This window comes from Mugil cephalus, chromosome 4 (assembly GCF_022458985.1).
Source record: "Mugil cephalus isolate CIBA_MC_2020 chromosome 4, CIBA_Mcephalus_1.1, whole genome shotgun sequence".
Classification (NCBI taxonomy): domain Eukaryota; kingdom Metazoa; phylum Chordata; class Actinopteri; order Mugiliformes; family Mugilidae; genus Mugil; species Mugil cephalus.
This window is the reverse complement of record NC_061773.1, coordinates 25043822-25068220: the sequence shown is the minus strand read 5'-3', so window position 1 is coordinate 25068220 and position 24399 is coordinate 25043822. Positions and strand designations below refer to the sequence as shown.

The 24399-nt window shown below is 43.3% G+C and overlaps 1 protein-coding gene across 2 annotated transcripts in view; it reads right to left on the bottom strand.

The window, feature by feature from the left end:
- slc41a1 (solute carrier family 41 member 1) overlaps positions 1-18701 on the bottom strand; it is a 29436-nt gene extending 10735 nt beyond the window's left edge. Inside the window, exons 1-6 of one of the 2 annotated variants that reach the window (XM_047582834.1) lie at positions 18373-18701; positions 15580-16720; positions 10635-10742; positions 4875-4946; positions 2461-2605; positions 209-355 (exon numbers count right to left, since the gene is read on the bottom strand). In XM_047582834.1, the coding sequence (XP_047438790.1) occupies positions 209-355; positions 2461-2605; positions 4875-4946; positions 10635-10742; positions 15580-16065 (958 nt within the window). In that variant the 5' untranslated portion in view covers positions 16066-16720; positions 18373-18701. Of the gene's footprint in view, positions 1-208; positions 356-2460; positions 2606-4874; positions 4947-10634; positions 10743-15579; positions 16721-17100; positions 17374-18372 lie in introns of those variants that run through there. The other variant, XM_047582835.1, reaches the window with a different exon arrangement.
- Between the last annotated feature and the right edge of the window lie 5698 nt (positions 18702-24399).

Sequence of the window (24399 nt, the reverse complement as noted above, 5' to 3'; positions counted from 1 at the left end):
AACTCAAACCTAGATGTCGCCCTCTGCAATTCATTTTTCATCTCAGCTGATTTTTAACCGTCTCACGATGCATTGTAACATCCCTACATCTGAGAGATCCGATCTCTGACCACAAAAGACCAGAGGTTACCAAAGACATGACAACTGGCACATGTGTGGCCACTACTAAGCCGACGATGAAATGAATCTGTTGCGTGACTCGTGGTACCTAGCTCCTTGTAGAGTCCTGTTGAGATGCCTGCCAGCAGGGAGAGGGTAATCAGGTCTCCCAGGCTAGCAGCGATCGGCGTGGCCACGTTGTCAGGGTTGATGCCGACCTTTCTGGAAGCGACAATCACGCCGATCATGATGAGACCTGGGGGATGTCAGGACAGAGGTGTCACAGCTCGATACACATTCAAAGTAAATCTGCCGCCATCTGCCAGTGCACGTTGTTGTAGTTTATTGAAATAAAGCTATATTCTCAAGCCGATGGACAGACAGTAAAATATATTCGGAAGGGAGATTTGTGGCACCTACAGAAGAATCCATTTTAGGTGAAATATTGCATCATTTATTGGCTTGGTTTCCATGCAGTTGACAAAAAAGTGATTCTCGGGATGAACTCTTTATTATGACAGATATCCAATCACTCTCATATGTACTTGGGGTTTAGTTATTAATAGCATGCAAGATATTAGCATGAAAATGCTAATGTTGCAATGATGGACATTACTGCTGCTTTATATCACCATGTGAGAACATTTGTATTAGCCTCAGTTCATATCAGAATATAGAGTCTGGTAGATTTAATTATGGGCCGTGCTTCAACTTACACAGAGACATAAATACATCTGCAAGGAACTGAACAGTCCTACGAGCACATGATCGAGAAGTGTCTATGGTTAGAGTGAAGGTCAGTGTTATGTGACCATCACCGTATAAAGAGCTTTGCCAGAGCATAATCAGTTCCTGACAGAGCAACTATAGACCAACAAAAAATCTGTGGGTGGGGAAACATCCCGTCTAGATTTTCACGCAAATACAGTGCACCTCCTAGGCCCATTACTAATCAGCTGCTAATAACCAGATCAATAGCTGGGTGTCAGAGTAGAAGAAGGGAAGCAAGTTAGAACGTAACTGAAAAATCCCTAGTGAGGGTAAAAAAGTAATTAATTAAACTTTCTATTAGTTCTGAATGGTTACTGTTGGGGATGGATAAGATTTTATTGAGAGTGATGCCGCTATCGATTCCCTTATCAATTTCTTTAATAAGAGCTTGTGTAAGTAGACAAATAGGATCCTCACTAGCAATGCTCTGCTGAGACTTAGCGGCAGCTGCACTCATTGACCAGAGACAGTCCAACACGTGGCACTCTTGGTATTTAATGCCATGCGTCTTTGACAAATGCTTCAGCTTGTTGGTGGTGTTGCCGCCTTTGCTTGAAATTGCATAAGTTGCAGGTTGCGTCGTTACAGTCCCTTCAGGAGAAGTGAAGTTTCAGTCTCTACGCCATCACATCTTCCTTGTCGTCACGTAAAGAATCGATTAGCATGAATGCTAATCATGTTGATGAACTGAACCAGTTGGGTTTCCCATTCCTACTCATCGCTTTACATGGAAATTATTTTTCCATTCCATTAATTTTTTTTTTTTTTTTTACAGGTATTTGCCAAAGAAAAGAGAAGTAAATGGATCTCTGCATTAGAAGAAACAACTGGAATCCAGACACAGAAACCTGGTGCTGTTGTTCACATTTAGTGTCAGGTAATATTAATTTAAGATGTATTTTTGATACTTCTTAAGTAATGTTCTGGAGGGCTGTCAGATAAGTTTGTGGATGTTGTTGTTTTGGTGTAGTTACGGCCGACAGTAACTATTTCAGTTCCAACAATAAATAACAAAAAAATAATAAACTGAATATTTGTGATCACTCCTCGTCGTCCTTTTAACGCTACAGTATTGTATGTCTAACTCTACTTCAAAGTAAAGCTATTAGCATTAGCCTCTTTTATTTAGCTACATTTATCAGAACTGAAATTACCTAAAACTAACTGAAAATGAGGCTTATCCACTTTTCCAAATCCATAATAGTTCCTATGGATCATTGTCGAGTTCAATTCTCCTTAATTTGATCTGTTAATCCACATTTTTCACTGCATTTACTGATGCATTTCACCATGTTTCAACTCCACGTCAGCGAGACAACTGCACGTTGTGTTGAACCTCACGACCACGTCGCTTGCCTTACCGTTCTGATTATGTAATTTATCTGGCCGAATGCCATTCAGTGGAGCCAACCTAGAAGCTTAAAAGGCGCTCCGATGAAATACGAGCTTTGGAGAGATGTAACTCGGGATAGCCGGTGGGCTAACTTTAGCCCCCCGGCGAACGAGAGTTACATTAAACCCTGGCATGACTGATGGATGAATAGCTGTTTACACTCGGAATATCCCTTACTTCCCCTTTGGTGGCTTTACCTAGCAGCAGAGAAGCGATGAAGGCGGTGGCTACGCTGGAGGCGCACAGCAGCACCGCGTGGCCCAGCCTGAAGTGACCCTCTGGGATCCAGCCAAAGATCACCGCAGCTATGGAGGCAAGGAACCCTACCACCGTGGCCTGGACCTGAACACGCACACACACACACACACATATAAATACACATTAAAATGGTTTGTGCAGCTCGATTACACCGAACACGTTGACCTCAGAAGTATGAAACTCTGCCGTTACATCCGAGCATGTACTTCACATATACAGACAGTAAACCCTATGCACTTTACATTATGTTGTTCCAAAATACACGGTGCCAGTAGTTTGTCACGACTACCCACAACAAATGATAAGTTTACCACATCAGCTGCTTGAAATGTCTTTGTGCAGCACCCACGTGACCCAGCGTGAGTGCATGCTGACCCTATTTAGGGGCGAGCACCCGGCCAGCACCGGTTTAAAGTGTTCCAGGAACCACAGACTCACAAAACATTACATAACCGCGAGCCCACATCAAATGACAGCCCATCAGGAGAGCTGACTGACTCACCACGGCCAACGTCTCAATCCGGACAGCTTCTTTATACCCGTGGGTACTCTATGTACATGTAAAACAAATCAGTAGCACGGGAGAGTGCAAGTACATTAAGGGTTCACTATGTCTCTGCTTTTGGCTCACAAGGGATTTTCAGCCTCGACCGACATCCCAGTGACCTCTGAAGGTCTGAGCACCCTGTACATGTGTTATGGCTATATGACCGCTCTCTTTGTTTACTGTACACACCTCACAGTGCACTTGGAACCGTCTCAAGGTCTGACAGTAACTCGATTCCAGAACTGTCAAATAAACGTCACACTTTTCTTTTATCGAGTCAACACAATTAAGAAAGCTACTGTTTTCCCAAACAACAAAGACTGAGACTATGCTGTTGAGGCTGAGTCAACGAAAGGAAACGTCATGAAATTCAGCAAATGCATTGGTCATAGAAACGTGACCTAGACAGTAATTACTGTAAGCCAATTTGCTGATTAAACTGTACAGTTTGGAGAAACCTGCAACCCTCTAGTGCTACTCCACTGGACAGTAGACACCGATCAGCCTTAACATTATGACCACTGACAGGAGAAGTAAATAACACTGACCAACTTGGGACAATCCAGTGTTCTGCTGGGAAACTTTTGGACCTGGGATTCATTCATGGTGGATGTTACTTAGACATGCACCACCCACCTAGACTAGACCAGGTACCCCCACCCCATAGCAATACCATCCCCCAATAGAAAGCAGCCTGACACAGATGCAAAACTAGTTTAGGAACAACTAAAAAAACATGAAGAACGGCACAAGGTGTTGACCTGGCCTCCAAATTTCCTAGATCCCAAACTGATCAAGTATCTGTGGGATGATCCACAGAGGCCCCTCCCCTCAACCCATAGGACCCAGAGACCCCCGACAATACAGATCTATAGCACTGGAAGAGGTTTGACCCCTCCAGTTGGGAATCAGTGGGCAACAAAACACAATTCGGTACAAATTATGATGATTTAGTGGAAAAAAGGGGAAGGCGGGGCTGAGGTTTTTCCATTTTCCATTCAACTCAAACACAACTTGGCAACCCAATCTCTTTCTGATCTTTAACCTCCTGAGACCTGAGCCTTTATTTGCTATGCATTGTTAATTTCTCCATTTCTCTTTATTTGGGATTCTTAGAACCTAAGAAAGTATAAAAACTAAGCATCGTCTTTGTCCTCATGTGTGGACATGGGGATTATTTCACTCAATATTATAACAAAGTCAAAATATAAAACTGATAATTTTCACATCTGAACTAATTATCGTTATACCTTATATTACAACTCATTACGACTGATGGAATTTGCGTGTAATATTAAACTAGAAAAGTCAATAATCAAAAATAAACAAGTTTGAACCGTAAAATTTGATGAGGTTTTGTACCTTGTCCACTTTTGTTATGTGATGCTACAGACTGAATCCGCTGAAATGAACGCAATCGTGTCTTTACACCAACTAGTATCTAGTTAAGACGATAAAAGTTAAATGCAGCAGAATCTGAAGCTGCCACAAACCTCAAACTTAATGTCCCCATATGAGGACGCAGGGTCTCAGGAGGATAAAGTGTACTGCAGCACTGCTCCTTTAAATACATGTGACTGATAAAATGTAAAGTATGTTCTTTACTTTAGGGACATTTTTAGTCAAGTGGCAAGCAGGGCTTTCACTTCCAGTATGATACTGTCGGAGTATTTCCTCCACCACGTATCTGACTTCTAAATAAAGGCAGATAAACTCATTATCGGGTTGTTTATTGGATTTATTGGATGTAAATGTCAAAGCTGCTCCGTGACACCGGAGCTGAGCACATCGTTGTGTTTCATTTACCTGGATGAGGGCCAAGTTCCCCATGATCATCTTCCACATGTCCTTGGTTGTGTCCATTTGACCAATATTAGCCTGAAAGAGACAACACACAGCTTATTATCATTTCTGTGTGTGTGGCTGTATGGGACACACACACATACACTGTTGCCCCTTGGTTCCATCAGAACAATGGGATATCAGTTTTCTGGACAAAGACACTCTGATCTGATCCCCCACCCTGCGGCCGACTCCACTTATCTCATCTCTCCTCTTTCACACACAAACACACACACACAAACACACACACACACACACACACACACATGGCCGGTCTCAAGAGTCAAGTGGTTGTGGCTACAGTGGGCTACTGTGTGTCCGGCGCAATGATCCTAATGCCCATTCAGTGTGAGAGGACACGAACAGACAATCTCCTCTTCCTTTTGTGACCTCTGTCATTTACATATGCAGAGGGATGGGAGACATCTGGACACATGAAAACTGCTAGTGAGAATATCCGCCTCATGCATGGGTTTAATTAACCAGTTTAAGGAGAATTAGTGCATAAGACACCAGGCGGTTGCACAGTGATGCATTTGGTGCAACTTGGAGTATTAAGATGAAGATGATGGAAGTGAAATAAGTTTAACCTCTTGTCATTCCAGCCTTTTCGCAGAAAAGAAACACCTATTGAGGATGTACCCAAGGTAAATTGAAAGCTGTTCATGAACATTTCGGAGCTCATTCAGGGTCTTGATCTCTTTTGAAAGCCAAGACTCTGAAATTTCCCTCACAAAATAAATCAGAATCATTCTATGTGGTATTGTTCTTGAGTAATCAAAGTTGTGAGACAGTTAAAAATAAGATGTTGTTGGATTCGCCTGCGTTGGTTGAATCTTATAATGACTTTTATCAATGAAAGAAAGAAGAAAATGACATATTGGATGCAGCATTTAATCAAACACAACTCAGGTACAGAGCTCTGATTGGTTCAAAAAAACTACTGTACAGCTCCTTAGTTACTTAAATCCACATATATTGTTTTAATAATGTACATTTCATTCATAATATTCTAATATTTTCCCATAATTTTCATTGTATTCATGATGTTTTGATGTGGGTGTCATAGTTAGAGCTGCGTAATGGAAACTGACACACCTCTTCGCAATTGAAGACATGCTAGAGACCAAAATAGAGTTAAAAGCTGAGTAAATGTTTGACTTGGTCATATAAACGACTACCAGTGAATTGGAAAGGTGAGGCAGCCTCTCTGTGCCTCGTGCATGTGCAGGCAAACGTTAATCCAGCAGCTACATCAGCTCATGGCTGCACATGCATTAACAAATGTCTTTATTATTATCATTACAGCTGTTGTGCTACTGAATAGTGTGCATCCTGAAACGGTATGTAAGTGTTTTACTGATGAAGTGTTTCAAAGTGTAAAAAGTCTACAGAGCTTAATGATAAAGAGGAGTCACAGCGGCGTCGATGTCTTCCCCTTCCTCACACATTTCACTTTAATCTAACACCATCTGATACATCTGGCAGCGCGTCAGGCCTGACTGAAGCGGCGGTCGTGTGTGCAGGCCCGTGCCTCGGCGAGAGTTGCGCGTCTGCCAGACGCTCGTAAATACGACCGGGGGAACCTGCTCCGTTCACGAGCTGGAGCGCCGACGTCTGCTGCGACGACAGTGACGCTCAGACGGGTCTGCCACAAATACTGATAAGAGGGCTTCAAGCTCACAGATAAGAGAAAGTCAAACATCTGCGGAGAGAGCTTGAGCAACCGCAAACTCCCTGCGCAATGGGAGACAAATAACTGATTTTAGACGCATGTTTTATCCTTAAATTTTTGAAGCTCCTTCTCAAGACATTTTTCCTTTATTTACAACTGACCTTAACGCCTATGGTGTTCCCTGGGGTATTAATATGAGCCCCCTTCAAGTCATGGGCTCTGTATTTATAATACTCAACGTCCCTTTTTTATCCAAACTTTATTCTCTATTGATCCACTCTATCACACAGCAATTATCAATCTGCAGAATTTAGGAAAACAATTTAGGCGCATTGAGTATTAACTGGTCTAGAGTATGGTCCAATATACAACTCTCCTCCAGGAATCCTGACCATCAAATGACTCAATATAATTTTGTCACTGTGAACAAAAACTAGCAAAATTCGCTGATGATGTGGGAATGTACATCTCTTGGCACTATGAAATGCACCTTTCTCACTTGCTGTAAATGATGATTCCTTTTGTGATCTTCCAATCCCCTATTGCCGTATTCTAGTAGCTGGCAGCACTGCTGCTAAGAAACATGGCACAGTTGTATTTGGAGAGCTCTATAGCTAAAACACATGGTGCCAAACAGGATAGCTTAAATTTGTTAGAGGAAATGAGAGGAAAAATAAAAAAAATAAATCTGGTTTAATCTGTAGGTAGAGGGGTAATTCTATAATTATATAACATGCATTGACACTGGCAACACATAAACTCATGGACTAAACCGATGAGTGTCAAATATTCGCAAAACCACAGCTCTGAGTCTTATGATGATCTGTGATGATGCTTGTTTGCAGATTTGTGTGTGTTTGCATGTGTTTGTGTGTGGGCGGCTGGATAAGTGATGTTTGGATCCTCACAGGGACGTTGTGAACGTGATTTATAGATGGCACAAGATGCACGAGAGGCTGAAATGCCTCCAGACTCGTGTTTTTTTCAGCTGAATAATGCCAGCCTTCACTTTCAGCCATAAACTGTGGAGAAACTCTGCTTTTCAAAACGCTGGTGTATGTTTATCTAAATAAACATGTATTGACTTCTTGTCATCTCTGATTTCAGTGTGTCTCACTGCGAAGTTCCAGTTATCGACCAACTATGATGATTCAATTAGAAAAAAAAAAACCTAATAGGCTCAATAACAAGAAAAGGCACGAGATAGAACCGAGAAAGTCATTCGACGTCTCAGTACAATTTCCAAAGAGGTTCAAAAAGGGTAAAAATCCAAAAGAAAACACAGTCATGTGAACTGAAACCTCCTACAGCCAGCCAGTACTAGGGATTACATGATTTTTTTCCGTAATAAGCGCATTAGGAAATTTACAGTGGTTCTAATCTGCTCATAATTAGCAGTGGCGTGGAAAGAAACGTGGTCCCGCTGGGGCCAGCCAGCAGAGAGCTAACAGTAATGTCTCAGGATAAGCACCAGACTCTGGCCTACGTTGTGATGATTGATGTGATGAACATTTAACAGCGATAAAAATATTTACTGAAAATGTCTTAAAGTCATGTATGTTGTTGCTGATTGATCGAAGGACTATCTGATTACACAGAGGGTTTTTTTCTCCAGGATATTCTAACTAAGTACATTTCATTAAGTCTTTTTTATTTATAATATTCTACCAGTTTCTTTTTCTTTTCTTTTTTTAAACCTGGAACCTGAATGTACGTGGCTGGCTGTTGAAACACGCATCAAACGAGCATGTGTAGACTTCTGTAGCTGCTCTAATCTAAATTTCAGTGTGGTCTACTGCCAAGTTCCAGTAATCCCACCAAAAAACAGCATCATGATCCAAACAACAATCAATTAGGCTCAATAACACGAAAATGGATGGAGCTGAGGAAACAGTCGCTTATTTCACGTCATTCAACATCTCAATTTGTGCAAGTTTTTAAAGACAAGGAAGTTAAAAAATCTGACAGGAAATATCATATCGTGTGAACTGAAACTACAGCCAAACAGCAGTAGGGATTACATGATTTTTTTTGCCCAAAATTGGGGAATTTTACAGCATTTCTAACAAATATTGACTTAAGGAACAAACCAGTGTTAAAGTGTCGATAAAATACTGTTGAATCAACTTCCTGATCTGACATTGATTCACCGTCACACCGTGCACTTCACATTCAAAGTTAAACAAATCATTACACAGACATTTGGGAAGTAAAACCAAAAATGTGACAAACTTCAGTGGTGTCACATAAATAATTAACTTTTCCAGTCCAACTGGATTTGTTGTCTACGAGCTTTGGTGGGACGCATTCACGAGACCAACGGAAGAATTTAGTTGACGATATGTGCGATATAACACAAAGTCGTCTTCTCTGTGCGGAGTTCACCTGTTTTCCCTGTGTCTGCGTGGGTTCTCTCCGGGTACATCCTCCCACCATTCAAAGACATGCTCGTTAGGTTAATTAGTGATTCTAAATTGACCTTAGGTCAATTAAGTGCTGGTGTGAGTGTGAGGAAGAATGGTTGTTTGTCTCCCTGTGTTAGCCCTGCGATAGACTGGCGACCTGTCCACGATGTCCCAAAATGACAGGTGGGATATGCTCCTGCCATCACGTAACCCTCTTGTGGTCAAGCAGTTGTGGAAAATGAGTAAATGAATGAACGCAACATAACAACTCACCAACTAATAACATAACATTCATTGCACCATTTGGCTAAAACCAACAGAATTCGGAAATTTGGTTCTTGCTTACAGAAATTTCCCGGGACAAATTGCGAACATGTGCACGAACGGCGCATGTATTCGCTCGGTTCCAGATTTGAAAACTCTTAAACTAATACTCTAGAGAAGCCGCGGTGGTAACAAACGGCGCTCTACGTGCTGGGTGGGCCCGGGCTTGCAGTGCTAATCAGCTTCTTCGTCGACCTGTTTCCCAGAGGCCAGTGGAAAGAATGTGAGGATCGGTGCGCTTAAGAGCAATACTGGGATAAATCTCTTTTATGTTAATAACTGTGGTGCTGTCAGGTTATTGACCCCCACTGGGGTTTACAATGGACAATGGTGGAGCTAGTTAACAGAGAGGCATTATAACCGAGAGGTCAATGGAGCGTCAAGTAGAAATCGTTAGAATCTATGTTTTAAAAACTTCTTTTTAGCCAATAATCAATTTCATAGTTGTTCAACTCAACCAGCTCTCGAGATTCCCTAACCCTTAACCCTAACCCTAATCCTAACCCCATACCCGAACGCTAATTAGGGTAATCCTAATCATGTACCACATAATCACAATTTAGTGTCACATCTAGAGGTCCCAGGATATGGAATTAACTTCCTCCTTAACTGATTAAAATTTCTCCAACGTCATTGAAAAATTTTGTTTTGGGGAACCCTCCTTCAAGCTCCCTAAGGGTTTTTTTGGGGTTTTCCTGGCCTGCAAGATAAATAAAGAAATAATAAAAACAAAATGCTTATTATTATCGTACTTCCATTATTGTTGTTGTGCTTTAATGCATCTTAAGGGGTGCGAAATAAAATATAATGGAAAAAAAATGGAATTCTACTACTGGTAGTTTATTCTATGTGCTGTATACAGTGCATTCTCATATTATCTGCCCACTGCATCAATGCTATCATTGATTGGGCTAAAGCAGCACATAGGAATTAGCATGATCACTATTTTAGTCACACTTTAGTCCACATGTACTGGTTCGCGGTATCTTCCGTTAAAGTCAACTTGTTCACTCTAAGTTATAAAACCTCCGTCCTTGGACTTGAGCAGCCCACTAACCTGCGCGCTCAGGTAAACAGGTTGACCAGTGGAAATATGAGAGGAATGAGGAATGTTGCAATCAGTTTGCCTGAAACCTGCATCATGCAGGCAACATGACCCCCGACCCCAAGAACAAGCAGCTTTAACGAGCCGGACAATGAGACAGATTGGGTAACCTTTGAAGGTGAAAGAATGTTAGTTAAAGTCAACAAAAAGTCCTAAAGTGAGACCCCCCCCACCCCCCACCACAAAGGCAATCCCACCCAATCTGCCAATCTTACCGCTGTAGAAAGTCTGGAGGCCAGCGTCATCTCCAAGTTGCCCTTCAGCCCTAGCAGCGCTGGAACCAGGATGAACACCTCAGACACCTCCGTAAACACCGTCCAGTGCTGCAATGAACACAAGGTAATATCAGCAACACAACACCAACACAGTAAGGGGGGGGCAATGAAACTCAATTCACTTCAGGACACCTACAGGTCCTTCTGACTCTCTGTGACCTTGTTCGTTAATATTGATTCAGGCCTGTATGATGGAGAAGATAGCCCGTCTCAATAGACCTCTCACACTATCTATCATGCCAGCTGTTCTTCTAACAGGCAACGGGTCAGTGGGTTTCAATGCTGAAATGATTTATTACCCTCCTCCTCTTTTGGCTTCCAGTCCCCTTACATTTGCCCTTTTTCACCTCCGTCCACTGCACATTAAACACAAGGGGACTAAATCTTAGTGATGAACTGCTCACTGCTGGTTGCAATAATAATTCTTTACTTGAAATCTTCCTATTAACGTCCTGTATTCCTAACCCTAACCCTGTATGTTACTGTATACTGCATGGTATTCCAGAACAAAAGAAGGTCTGTCTTCTCTGTAGTGGGAGGTTGTGTAAGTAATGTCATCCCGTATTGTGTCTAAGGTCCTAATCCGGTCAGGGTTTGATTTGTTCTGCAAATCAGAGGTCTGTTTTGGAGCACACAAATTCATCTTTCCACATCCAGTTACAGTGAGATTAAGAAGAATGACACAAACATCATTTTCCCAACTATCTTGTTACGCAATGGAAATGGCACCAGGAGAAATCATTTTTAAAAGACAAAAAAAAAAAAATAAAATGAATGGGATCCTTGGAACTATATATTTAATTGCAGGGTCAATTAAAGGCTAAAACCCTAAACCTAACCCTCCCCACATGAACATTTATCTGGCTGAACTAATGAGGTGAAATGGAATAAAACAGAACAACAGTATAAAGACCACACGGATCCCAGTGTGTCGTGTACCATTGTGTAAGTAATGACCAATAAATCCAGTACAGTGTTTATTCAGTTTATTGCTTAGAACCGGTTCAATACTTCTGCCTCAGAGTGATTCAGCATCTGGGCAGTCATTCCGCTGAGCAGCCTCGCTTGCCCAGCCTCTACCTCAACATAAAAAAGATTGAGTTTGCTGAGACAAAGTCAGCCCTGAGCTAGCCTAGCTAAATCTAAAGAACGGCTCTGGATGGCGGTGGGCCTCCTTTAGAGAATCACAAATCATGTTTAGACCGTGCAAGAGAATACGACTACATATATTTATATATATGCATACATATCCAGTATTTGTCCTTTAATGAAACGTATGCCCGGTGATATTAGGCCTCATCCTCAGTGCTGGCTGGAGGCCAGTCCTTGAAGAGGTGGGTTCCCCCTGACCCCCTGCTCTTGTCACCGTGGCGAAGTGCTGCCTCCATTGCACTTCATGCACTGATGGCAGGTTTGTGGCGTAGTCGGCCTATTGCTGAGGCCCGAGGCCATCGATCTATCTCCAGTAAAAGTGCTTATCTTTGGAGCCGATCCCATAGGCACCCGGCACTTACAGTCCGGTCTGCCACAACGGCCGAATCAATATTCACAGAGGCTGACGCAGAAAAGAAACAGTATGTACACACAAATGCTGCAGGGCTACAATTTCACTGAGTTTCTCCCACCAGATGTTCACGACTGATAGGGAGTCTGCACTTGAGTGTGTGTCATATCACTAGGCGTGTCACCAAATTTCCAGTGTGGTTGGAACTGGTTTTATCGTCCCTTTAGCGGTCATCGGTCCAATAGAGCTCCTTTTCCAACGGCCAGCCAGTCCCTCAGCTTGGCTCGCTGCCCTCTGCCAACCCAGCAGCCTTGTGAGCACCTCCATGAGCACTCCTCTCTTCTTTCACAGCCGCATGTTTTCAAGCTCGCTCTCCCTCTTTCTATTCCTACTTCTGTCTCGCTCGCCTATCTCCCTCTTTGCCTCCCCCGTGGTGATATATGTTGTTGTCTCCATGGAACACTGGCTCCGAGCCAAACAAGCCCTCCCTCCTCGCGGCCACCTCCTCGGTTCTAGGAACTCCACTGGACAACCCCAGTACCTCTGTGTACAGACCTATAGGAGCTCTGGTATGCAAGCCCCACAAGGGTCAGGTTGCCCCATATTATTTGGGATCACTGTACTTGCTGTACCGAGTGGGGAGGCCGACCCTGATGGCGTGCGACACGAACACAACTCCAGCAGCGTCACAGAATCTACATCGAGGGGTGTCTGTTTCATTTTCCTGGTGCTGCAGCGTGGATGGTATAGCTAGGGTCCATCGTCTTATGCAATGATTACTTATGATGATTACTTTGCTACAAGGATCTGACTTAACAAAGCTTTGGTTAAAGTTAAGGAGCCTGAAAGATGAACATCAGCAGCACAACATAGCAAAATAGAATAAGTAGATTTTGGTGATTTTTAGTCTCAGGGGGTTAAAGATTAAAAAAAAAAAAAAGGAAGAAAAATGTATGCAAATAGTGTGATCAAGTTTTAAACTAAGTCCTAATCCTGGACTAGATTAAAATAGACGGAGGGTGAAGCTCCAACTATCTGACCAAGCGGAGAGCAAACAAGCAACTTGGGACTTTCCAAGGATTCCTGAGGATCCCCGACAGAGTAAAAGATTAGCAAGAGTTTGGAGAAACACAAAAGCACTCTAACCTAACAATCCTTTCAGTCTCTATCACTCACAACCTAACCACACTACTTGTCTGGGATGTTGTGAGGTTCTAATACCTGTGAGCCGATATGTTGTTAATGATTAATCAGGAAAATAGCATCGTGAGCGGAAACAACAAAAATCGGACGGACTGACAAAAGAATCATTCAGTCTGTGTCGCAAAAGCGTCGTTTAAAACTTGTCCAGCGGAGTCGCGGTGCGAAGCCAGGAGTTCAAAAGATGATTTAGTTTGAGGGAATTAAGCCCACGCTCTGGTTCCACAGCGGCTGCTCAGTGAAAACCAGGCGAGTGGATGTGGTTGGACCGAAATGGTGTCTGGTGGGCAGCGAGGGCTTGGCTGGTGTTAAAACTCTTCGTCGACAATAACTTCCTGTTTACTGGTGCCTATATTTTTAGACTGTTTTTGAGGCCGAAGCTCCGTTCTGGTTCTTTTCTTTTGTTTTTGGGGTTTAAGTCTACATCAGTCGACACCACAGCGCAGGACCGCCGGCTAGACACTGAGGCGGACGCGCGCACGCGGATAAAAATCACCGTTTACTGTGAAAGCCTTTTGCATGGATGACCAAAACATTTTGCACTGCAAGGGTTTTTGCGACTGAAAGTTACTCATTTGGCCTTTTGAATCTGGCATTCCAAAGAAGCCCTAGATGACCTTTACAAACCACATGTAACCTTCAGTCCAACTGAGCCGCTCACCCTCACAGTCCCAAGAGTCTGGCTCTGGCAGCGAGGGACTGACAGTTTTAGGTCATTCTGCTGCCAAGTCACAAAACAGAACCACTGCTGCAGACGGCTCACTCCTCTATACCAGCCTATGAGCCAGCCTTGTGTAGGAACAAGGCCAGATGCTCTGTGTGTGTGTGTGTGTGCTGTAAGGGCTCGAAGTGGCCAACATTACAGATGTCACGTTAGCAAAGACCAAAAAAAAAAAAAAAAAAAGCCAAGTCACACAAGCCTAGATGGACGCATTAGCTGAAGTTTCTGACATGCTACAGGGTCCTTATTCACTTTAAGCAAAGCGAGTGGCGCCGTCTGAACAAACTAGTGTGTGTGTGTGAGAGAAGCGATGGAGGGGGAGGCTGAGATAGAGTTAGACAATTACCTTCCCGCAAGGACAGGGGGGATTAGCTGAGTTAGCGTTTCACGGTGTCACGGAGGGGGAATTAGGCAGCGAGATGACCTGCTAGATGCTCAGCCGGACTCAAGCCTCGCCTCCCATCTCTGTGGAAGCGTTTCTTTGCAGGTTTGCCCACAGGCGCATGTGTGGCGGACCAGAAGGGGGACGCTAAGGGCCCCGTACCTCCTCCTATGCGTGTTCTTTCCCAGTCTCACCTCTGAAAGAATGGCGCACGGAGTGTTTTGGAAATTAGAGAAACTGCAGCAGCATGGTGCCTAAGTAGAGGCAGCATGAAAACTTTTTGACCTTAAACCTCTGCATTCCTGGTTAAGTGAGAATACCTAACCACACGGTAATGGAGGCCTTGATGCCGCGTCGCGCGTTGTTTTGGTCTTGCTCAGCCGTAGTGAGCTGCCATTTGAGGTGCTCAAAAGAAAGTAAACTTATTCCCCTGCCTCTCCCCCCCTCCCCCGTGTGCCGACTTTCTGGGGTCCACCATGTTGGCATCGGTATCCGTGTACAGAATGTGCCTGGACTGGTCTCCTGGCAGTCTGACACCTCTAGCTTTATCTGCACTACAGGTCGACTTTAAAGAAATACACGACCTGTCAGCATTTCTACAGTGCACTATGTTCAGAGCAGTGAGTCAACGGGAAAACCGAATACACTCGGTCATTTTCTTTCGTGGGAGGTAAAGTGAATCCAGAAGCTCCCTGGCTACTGCACTACAACAAACAGCTGCCACATTCACCCATTCCCAAATTCAGATGGGCAACCAGAAAGACCAGCACCACAATAACTGACACATGAGCAGGGAAAACAGGCCTCAGTAAACTGGTCCATTCAACTGGGGCAAGAATGACCAGAAACACCAGTTGTTGAATGAACTGTAGATGTTGTCATGGATTGCAGATACCATCGTCCATAACACGCAAAACCTTTTGCATTTCTGCATGTGTTCAACAGCAGAACGCCATTTGGTGCCAAGATCATTTCAAGAAAGTGCATTAACAGCTTTGTTACCTTCATTCTGACTTGAGAATTCACCCTCATCAAAAAAATGCTGCATATTTTTTGGATTAGGATTAGGATCACTCACCTGGACGATGTCTAGCACCATCCCCGCTGCCACTGTCCCGAACCCGGCCAGCAGGAAGGGGAAAACCACCTGCAGACCAATGGAAAAGGAGGTCTCCTTGAGGGGCACGGGTGGCTCGGGGCTCTGGTCAGTGCTGGTGTCGTCGCTCTCGTTGCTCTGGCTCGCGTTCTCTAGGAGAGCGTCCTCTTCCCGCTGACCTTTGGCATTGGCGCGGCAGTCCAGTGCCACCACGATCTCCGACCTCTCCTCATCCTCCGCAGTCTCGCCGGGCCTCTCTGTCAATGACGTGACCTCGGTGAGCTCGAACTCACCGCCGGTCCCCGGGCTCTCCTCCTCAGGGCCCTTGGTGAGGATGACCGGGTGGATGGAACAGTTGGAGTTGAGGAAGGCCGGGGTCAGGGGACCTCCCTCCTTCTTCACCTCAATGGCCCCAGAGGACATGTCGATGTCGGGGAGTTTATCTTGTTCTTTCGACCAAAGTACCATGCGGAAGCCTTTAGAAGACAGTGGGCTTGACAAGAAAAAGTCAGCGTGCCTTGGCCTAACAAATTCGGGGAAGTCTGAATGGAATTGACCACCTGATCTGGTTTTGAACCTGATCAGTCCAATTGATTTATCCCATTAAAGAGGCTGACGGGGAGTGTGGGTCGCTATTGAAGACCACGAGAAGACTGCCCTGTAGGAAAAAACCTGCGGCAAGGCACATGCAGCTGTGCGTCTGCAGAGCCCGTGTTCCTGTCGGTGCTTTGGGAGCTGGACCAGTATGTTCTCCATTCACTTCAAGGTGCTCAGGGTAGGCCGGCAAAAAAAAGAAGGCATACTGATTCAAAACAGAAGAGAAAGGAAGAAAAAAAAAAAGCAAGGTGGGGGGACTCACCACAGAAATCCCATTCAGAGTTCAAAACGAGTTAAAGAAAAGCGAACTGCATCAGAGGGTCTGCAACAGCCAGATTGAAGCACGCGCTGGTCGTACTCAGTCCACTGATCATATCAGACTGGTCAGTGCACGGGGGCTTGGAATGTCTCACCTTACACCACGTGTCTGCTGGGAGGTTTTTCAAAGGAGATATTTAAAGGTCTGCAGTATGAGGATTGAATTACCAACTGCGGAAAAGTACCTCCAACCAGAGTGGACAGTCACCTGGGAAAAGAACGAAGTCATTAATTATTTACTCACACGTGTCTCACATGAAAAGACATAGACAAGTATCATTTGATACCAACTATGATGACATTAGCCGTACATAAAAAAACTAATAATAACAAGAGATGCAAATGTAACCTTTCCATCCACAACTGCTTACTGGATAGAAACATTTATGAGAAAAGCTTGGTTCAGTGTTCAGGCTTTTTTCTGCTTTTAAAAGACATTTTAACTTGGAATTATTATTATTTATTAGAATTATTATTTTTTAAAATCCCTACTTAACTAGAAGTCTATTCACAAAATAGCAACAAAAAACAATCATAAAAAAATAAATAAAATTTAATTGAGAAAAAAAAAAATTAAGGTAGACTTACTTTTAATAGGCCTACTAATTTCACACTACCTCCTACACCCTATAAGTCCCTGCAAAAGACTGTGACAGCGTTCAACGCCAGCGGACAGCCCTCTCCGCTGACATGATGGCAGCCTCGAGGAGAGCAGCGAGTTTAAAAAACAATTTCATCCAGCGCCAAATTTCCTCCCGGTGGCTAAAAATATTCACCATTAACAGAAGTGCTGCGTACATCCTCTGGAAGTGGACGGTCACTCTAGTGTCAAGTCCACGGCGACGCTGCAGCAAATGTTCCTGCCGCTTCTTACAAAATAAACACCGTGACCGTGTTCTACGTGTAGCTTTAGTGTTCAAATCCACTCGATGAAATCATAGAAGGTACAACAGAGCCTTTATTCGCAAGTTAGTTAAGAAGCTAATTGTAGAATCTGGTCCTTAATGGTCTAGGTCCCTAGACTTAATTAGGAATTAGTATTTAATTAATAATAATTTGCAAGATTGTTGTTAAGAGGAGACAGATTCGCATGAAGGTCCAAAATTACCCACTTCTAAAACAAAATTAAGACACAAATGAGGAGAAAGTGGCTGAAGTTGAAGGACAGAATCTGCATAGTCACTGAGTGTGTGCACTTCTAAAAGACTTTTCTTTTCTTCCTTTCTTCTTTAATATATTAAGAAAGAAAAGAACGCTTGGATACCCTGTGATATAAAAAGATAAAACGGAATCAAAGTTGAAGTTTCGCCTCAAATTCCAAGTAAAACTGAATAGCAGCTGTTATTTTGAAGGTACGCGTATTGGCTTCCGGCGTCATTGCCGCTAAATTGCCGCATCTTTCCTCCGGCTGCGTGTTGCGACATCCGCACAGACTTTGGCTTTCCCCGCTGAAACAATCTTCTGTTTAGTAGTCAGGACCAATACCACCCGAACCCAACATGGCAAAGGCGTAAATTAGTGCTCCCCTGGTCAGGGCTGAATAGACGAGCCCTCCTATTCTATTCTGCTGCTCATTTAAACAGGGGCAGAGGGCTGATCCCTGTTCCAACGCCGGGCTGGAGCCCATGTCACTGCCACTATCACCACGAGCATTCAATTCATAAAACTCCGTGAGATCCATAACTCTTAACCACATTTTCATTTCGCGAAGTTGATGTTTTTTCCCTCCAGTCGGAGTCACCGAATGACAAATTCCGTCAGATAAAGGAGCAACGTGACTGTCTCTCATAAATGTTTAATTAAACCTTAAATGTTAAGCAAGTAGGATGGATAAAAAAACAGATCACACGGGGTTGTTACCTGTCAGTGTCAGCGCTCCAGAGGGAAACAAGTGCAGTGATGATCAGTGGGAGCACAAGTGACTCCGTGTGGATGTCTCACTGTATCCTCCACCTCCTGGCAACGCGCTCAAGGCTGAGGCGTGGACGCCGGTGCGCACGCCTTTATGTGTAGGGTACCGGCTCGGCTCTGCACAGCTCCCTTAATGGTTAATGGTGGTTAATGGTTAAACCCTCCCTCCCGCGTGGTAGAGGCTGCGTCCCAATTTCTCCCGACCCCCGTCACATTGCGCCCGTCCAGTGGCCCCCGCCGCCCGGCTGCTTGGATGCGCATCGATAATACACCCGTGCGGTGCAAGGGGGCAAGGAAGCCACAAGGCGGGCCCTCCCTCCACACTCTAGAGCTGACGATAGGGACGCCCTCCAGCCCTCCCCCTCCTCCTCCGCCCTCCTCCTCCTCCTCCCCTCCCTCTATCCCAGCGAGTGTGGAAATTTGTGCAAGCGTGGTGCCAGTCTCCTCCACAAGCCTACTAATTTACTACCAGAGGGTCGAGAAAGAAGTTTTAATTTAACAATAGGAACAGATTCCTGAATGAATGTGCACCCACGCATGTCTGTACAGTCTAACTAAGCTCGCGGGGATTTTGGTTACTGATCCACGTGGAGGATAAATAAGTGTTACATAAAGGAAAAAAGGAAGGTTTTGAAATATCACCTGCGTGACCCGAGCAGCAGGGATGAAATTTAAATATACTCACAGGCAAAAATAAGCAAATAAATAAATAAATAATAATAATAATAAAAATATTTGTTTTAGGGACCCATGATGAATCCCTATATTTGTCATTTGGCTGCTAAAATAGATTTAAAACAAACACTGGAGTTCCCCAAGGTTCAGTCCTTGGGCCACTTTTGTCTAACACCAACGTGCCCAAATTAGGAAATAAATAACTAAAAATAAATACGCCCACATCTGCTTTATTTGGTTATGTTACAACATCTGCATTGAACAAGGCCTTGAATTTAAAGGGTCTGAAGTGGTTTCATTTAAACACAGACAAAAGTAATATAGCAGCATACAATTACCACTCATGTCCAATATTCATCTTACTTTCGGTTCTAGTTTTTTTTTCCATTGCATTGTCAAAAGTAGCTATTAAACACGTAGAGTGCAGAGAGGCGGTTAGATTCCTCGTCGCTTGCTGCGGTTGCTGATGACAGCTATGACACTGAGGTGGAAATCATTACACTGAGTACATCCTGTGATACCATCTAACCATCATCCGTGCATGCCGGTTATATAACAATACCAAAGCTCCTCTTCAAGGACATGCAAAGTGTGCACGTTTCATGTGTTACCTTCCTCAGCCTTCCTATGCTGTTCCTGGGGGAGCGAGCCCTCTAACAACGTCCCCAGAGGAGCTGCAGCTTTGTTGTGCTGTTCGCCTGTTGCTATACAGCAGCCACTCAGCTTAGCACCGACAGCCCCGACATAACCCACTGGGCGAAAGCTAGAAGCCGTCCACCCTCCTGCCCGACTGAGCCGAGCCTGTTTGCACACAGCGCAAGCATCCAGTTAGAGATGGAGGAATGAGAGTAGGTCAAGCCGCGGGGAAATTATGGCCTGTGGGCAGATGTGTTTTGGTACTTTCACCCAGACAGTGGGTGAAGCAAAAGTTCTGACTTCCTCGGACTCTGTGGCAATATTGCTCAGACTGCAGTTATGCCTGTGGATTGCACAACAAGAGTCGCAGTAAAAGGTCTGGAAGGAGCTGTGTGTTATGAGATACATGAGCTTACTCAAAATTAAATTATAGGCAATAGATTTTTTATGTTGTTACGGCATTTGAGCGGACGGCAATCGAAGAATTTTATTGTCCAGGAAAAAGCGTTTAAACTAAAATGATAATAAAACTCTTTGAATCTTCGATAGTAGTTCAACAGTGATAGAGAGTTTGACGTGTCTTCCGGGCTACATACTAAGTATATCAGTCATCCAACCAGACAAGCTGTCTAGTCTTAGCTCAGCACAAAGACTGGAAACAGGGACAACCCCATCGTCTTTCTTTTATTCCTACCGTGTGAAGGTAACTTCACTTCCCTTTTCAGTTTTCAGTTTTACAGAACAGAATGAAACTTTAAGGAGGGGGTGGCAACGAAAAACTCCCTTTTAACGTAAATAAACCTCAACATCAAAATGCATCTCTATGTTCAACCTAATTTCAGGCACCTTTAATGAGGTCTGTGGTGAAGACCGTAAAGACGATTGTGAATGGAAAACATCCAAACACTGGAATAACCACATGGTTTCAAGCTCTGGGTTTTCTGAGAAAAGGTAATTTTTTAACGTTACAAATGTGGAGAAGTTTCCGTCTTCTAACATTAATCTGTCAGCATCAGTGATGCCAGTAAGGCATAAACTTAGTAACGTCTTACTCTGATCTGACTAATTTGTTCCAGTAACCATTAATAGAACGCGCTACTGTTTCTAAACCAGTGATCAGATTAAAGCTACTGATCCAACTTAATGTGCGTTACTGTTTTTCTCATTTTATATTTTTGCTTTCCTACTTCGTCTCGGAGAGAGTGGGGTCATGTATGCGACAAGTCACGTTTTCAACATCATAAATACATCATAATACAAGATGCCACGTTCAGGTGAACCAAGGTGACCGACCAAAATGACAGAATTTTGTGCTGCTTACGGATGTTCCCATGAAAGAAACACCAAAACCAAGCAACAGGAAATACCATTTCACAAGGGCAAAGATGTTTTATATTATTTAACTGTCATGGACGTGTTGAATTTGATACATCAATTATTAGCTTATATAAGGATGAGAAAACAAAAGATGTTTTTGTTAGTAATACATCAGTACAGAGAGAAGGTCCAGGTTTGAGCCCAGCTCGGGTCTTTCTGGGTGGAGTTTGTATGTTCTCCCTGTGTCTGCGTGGGTTTTCTCCAGGTGCTCCGGTTTCCTCCCACCTCCAAAGTCATGCTCGTTAGGCTGATTGGTGACTCTAAATTGACTCTAAATTGACTCTAAATTGAGTGAGTGTGAGTGTGAGTGGTTGTTTGTCTATGTGTTAGTCCTGTGACAGGCTGGTGTATATAACATTAACATTAACTGCTAACGGAAGTTACGTGTCTAAATTGTAGCTACATAAGCAGAACCGAGCGTTGGTCAGATGAAGTTGTTTGTCCTTTTTAGTATATATATTATCATTATTACTATATTTTTATTCCGTTTTCACAAATACCTAGAAGCTTTTCAATGGTGTTGCACATTGTCTGCATTTGTAAATTTTTATTGTATCATTAATATATGTCTGACATTTATAATAAACTCGATTATTAAAGAGATTGAAAAGAGGTGGGAAACTCAGTGAGTTATGAGGATTTTAATCGTTGATAAACCTCTGCCTCTGTTCATTAATACAGTCAGTGGACACGGCCTCCACCTGAACAAGATGGCGGCCGCGCTGACACATTGTTCCAGTGGACAGAGGCGGCGGCGGCTTCTACATGTATATATGTATGTATGTATATATATTTTAATTTTATTTTCATTTGAGAGTCGGCAGCTACAATGTAACTACTAAAGTAGGTAGGTAATGGTTACTTAGTTACTTTTAAAATCAAGTAATCAGTAAAGCAACTAAGTTAAAGTTAAAGGAGTGAGTCAGTAATCAAAAGACTTTTTCAAGGCAACAGTGGTGACTCTGCTCTCCACTAGTCTTTACTGTGTTGGTTAGTATTCTTTCTATGTTATGTTTATTTTATTTGATATCGACATCACAAATACCATAATAGACCAGATGTTTTGCTTGGCTAAATATAGCAGACATGCTATCCGTAGGTTCCGTAGGTTAACCCCAAATGATGTTGTGCACCCACCACTAGTAGCTGCACTTTGCAGCTGGAAATTTACTTTCTATGAGTTGCAATGTCTGTTACTTTGGCTGAGTGACGTCACATTGGGACACGATCACACACATAAAGCTCACTCAGCTAACATGTTTTACAATCGGATGCCTCACATCATCAGCAGCAGCATCATCACAGACGTCTGTGCTTCCATGGTAGATATCTGAGTTAATGAGGCGCTGCAAGGAAACCTGTAGAGGCTAGAGGAGCAGCTTTGGGACTCTGAGGTCACAGGTTTGTGTCCCACTATGTGTGGCAAACACCCGCCTGTCTGAGCGCTGCTCCGAGGATGCACACTGCAAATGGATTAAACGAGGAGGAAGAATTTCCCATGAGGGATCAATAAAGTAAATGCACGTGGTAATGCTTAGTCACTGCTCGCTCTTCATCTATCCTGAATTTCTCTCTGGGATTTTTCCTGCTTAAGGATCAGGTTTGGATTTATAAACAACCCTCACACACACACACACACACACACACACACACACACACAGAGTCTAAAATGGGTTGATTACATTCAAATGAGGTCGACCGAGTGTTTGTGCCCTCCTCTATATGGTCGCTCTGTTCCTCTACGTGTTTTTTCCACATTAACTTGGTCTAAGTAATTGCCCCGGTGAAGCAGCGTAGACACATAGATACACGGGGACGGAGGGGTGGGGGGCCTGGACTAGTGACACCAGCTTAACCATTCAGGTAAGAGGAGATTAAAAGTACACCACTTTTACCGTTAACAAAAAGAACTCAGTGTCTCGGAGAAGCGATGTGGAAACGACGCTCCAGAATGACGTGACAGAAAAAGGGTGCGTGGAAACACGAGCGAAACAGAGAACGAATCAAAACAGAGCTGCAGCTCTGTTTCGTTCATCTTGCATCTGCACTGTAACCTGTTACACGTCAGCTCTCTAACACACCTGTGCACGCTGGCGTAGCTTTGATGAGGCTCGTAGGGAGAAGACTGAGTGCATCACTGAGGGGATTTCTTTTAATGAATCGACGGTAGTGGACGTAAGGGCTACGGACAGAAAGCACACGATAAATGCTGGAAATAAAAGCTGCAGACGACCCCCACCTGCAGTGAGCTCTTTTGCACATTAATCGACACTAAAAAAACACAGAGCTGCTCAGGACAGTCAGTAGCTGAGTTTGGAACTTTGTCGTCTTCTGTCTAAACTAATGCAAACTTGAAAAAAAACAAAAAACAAATCAGGTTGTAGCATCCAGTGTTTCATTCAGACTGAATGTGCTGCAGCACAAAAGGGTAAAAAGAAACGTAAATAAAGCCCTAGTCTCAGATAATTACTGAGTCAACATGCAAGACATTGGTGACGAAATATTCTGATTCTGTGCTCGAGTAAAAATGCCTCAAAAATGTGTTTAAACAAAAAAAAAGGTCAAAATACAGAATAATTACCAGCAAACTGGAGCAGGATAGATAGATAGATAGATAGATAGATAGATAGATAGATAGATAGATAGATAGATAGATAGATAGATAGATAGATCACCAAAACAAAAATATCAGAAAAAAAAGAAAAAATAACAAATAAATAATCACCAATATAACAGAAAAAATACAATAAAGATAAAGATGACACTGCACTCAGCACACCAAACGTGGACAAAGTTCTACATGGATCAAATACATGATGATGACATAACATGTTTTCCAACAACTGGATAGATAGAAAGTCAGGCATTGTCCAAAAGTAGCAAAAAATTCCTGAAAATCACAAACTGACACATCTCATTTGTGTAACTAACACAAACTGAGGTTGGAAATTAAATGTTTTTTGTTTTTTCTCCAAACCACATAGTAAAATAAAAGGGTTATAAAAAGAATCCCACTTTGGAAACAATACAACAAAACCATAAACCATATATAATATTAGAAATGTTCAAAATACAACACACTATTTTTTCCTGTCCTAAAAACAAAAGAAAGAAATAAACTGTCCTGAATGTCTGACGACTGGGTTGAGTAACAGTTTCTCTCTCGACTTCTCCCAAACTATTTTTGCCTCCATTCTGCAGTTTTCCATCTCTCCGGGATGCCATGAGCATGTCTGTTTTGTTTAATGGGTGAACCATGAGCTGCCTGCGGGAGGTTACTCTTCACCC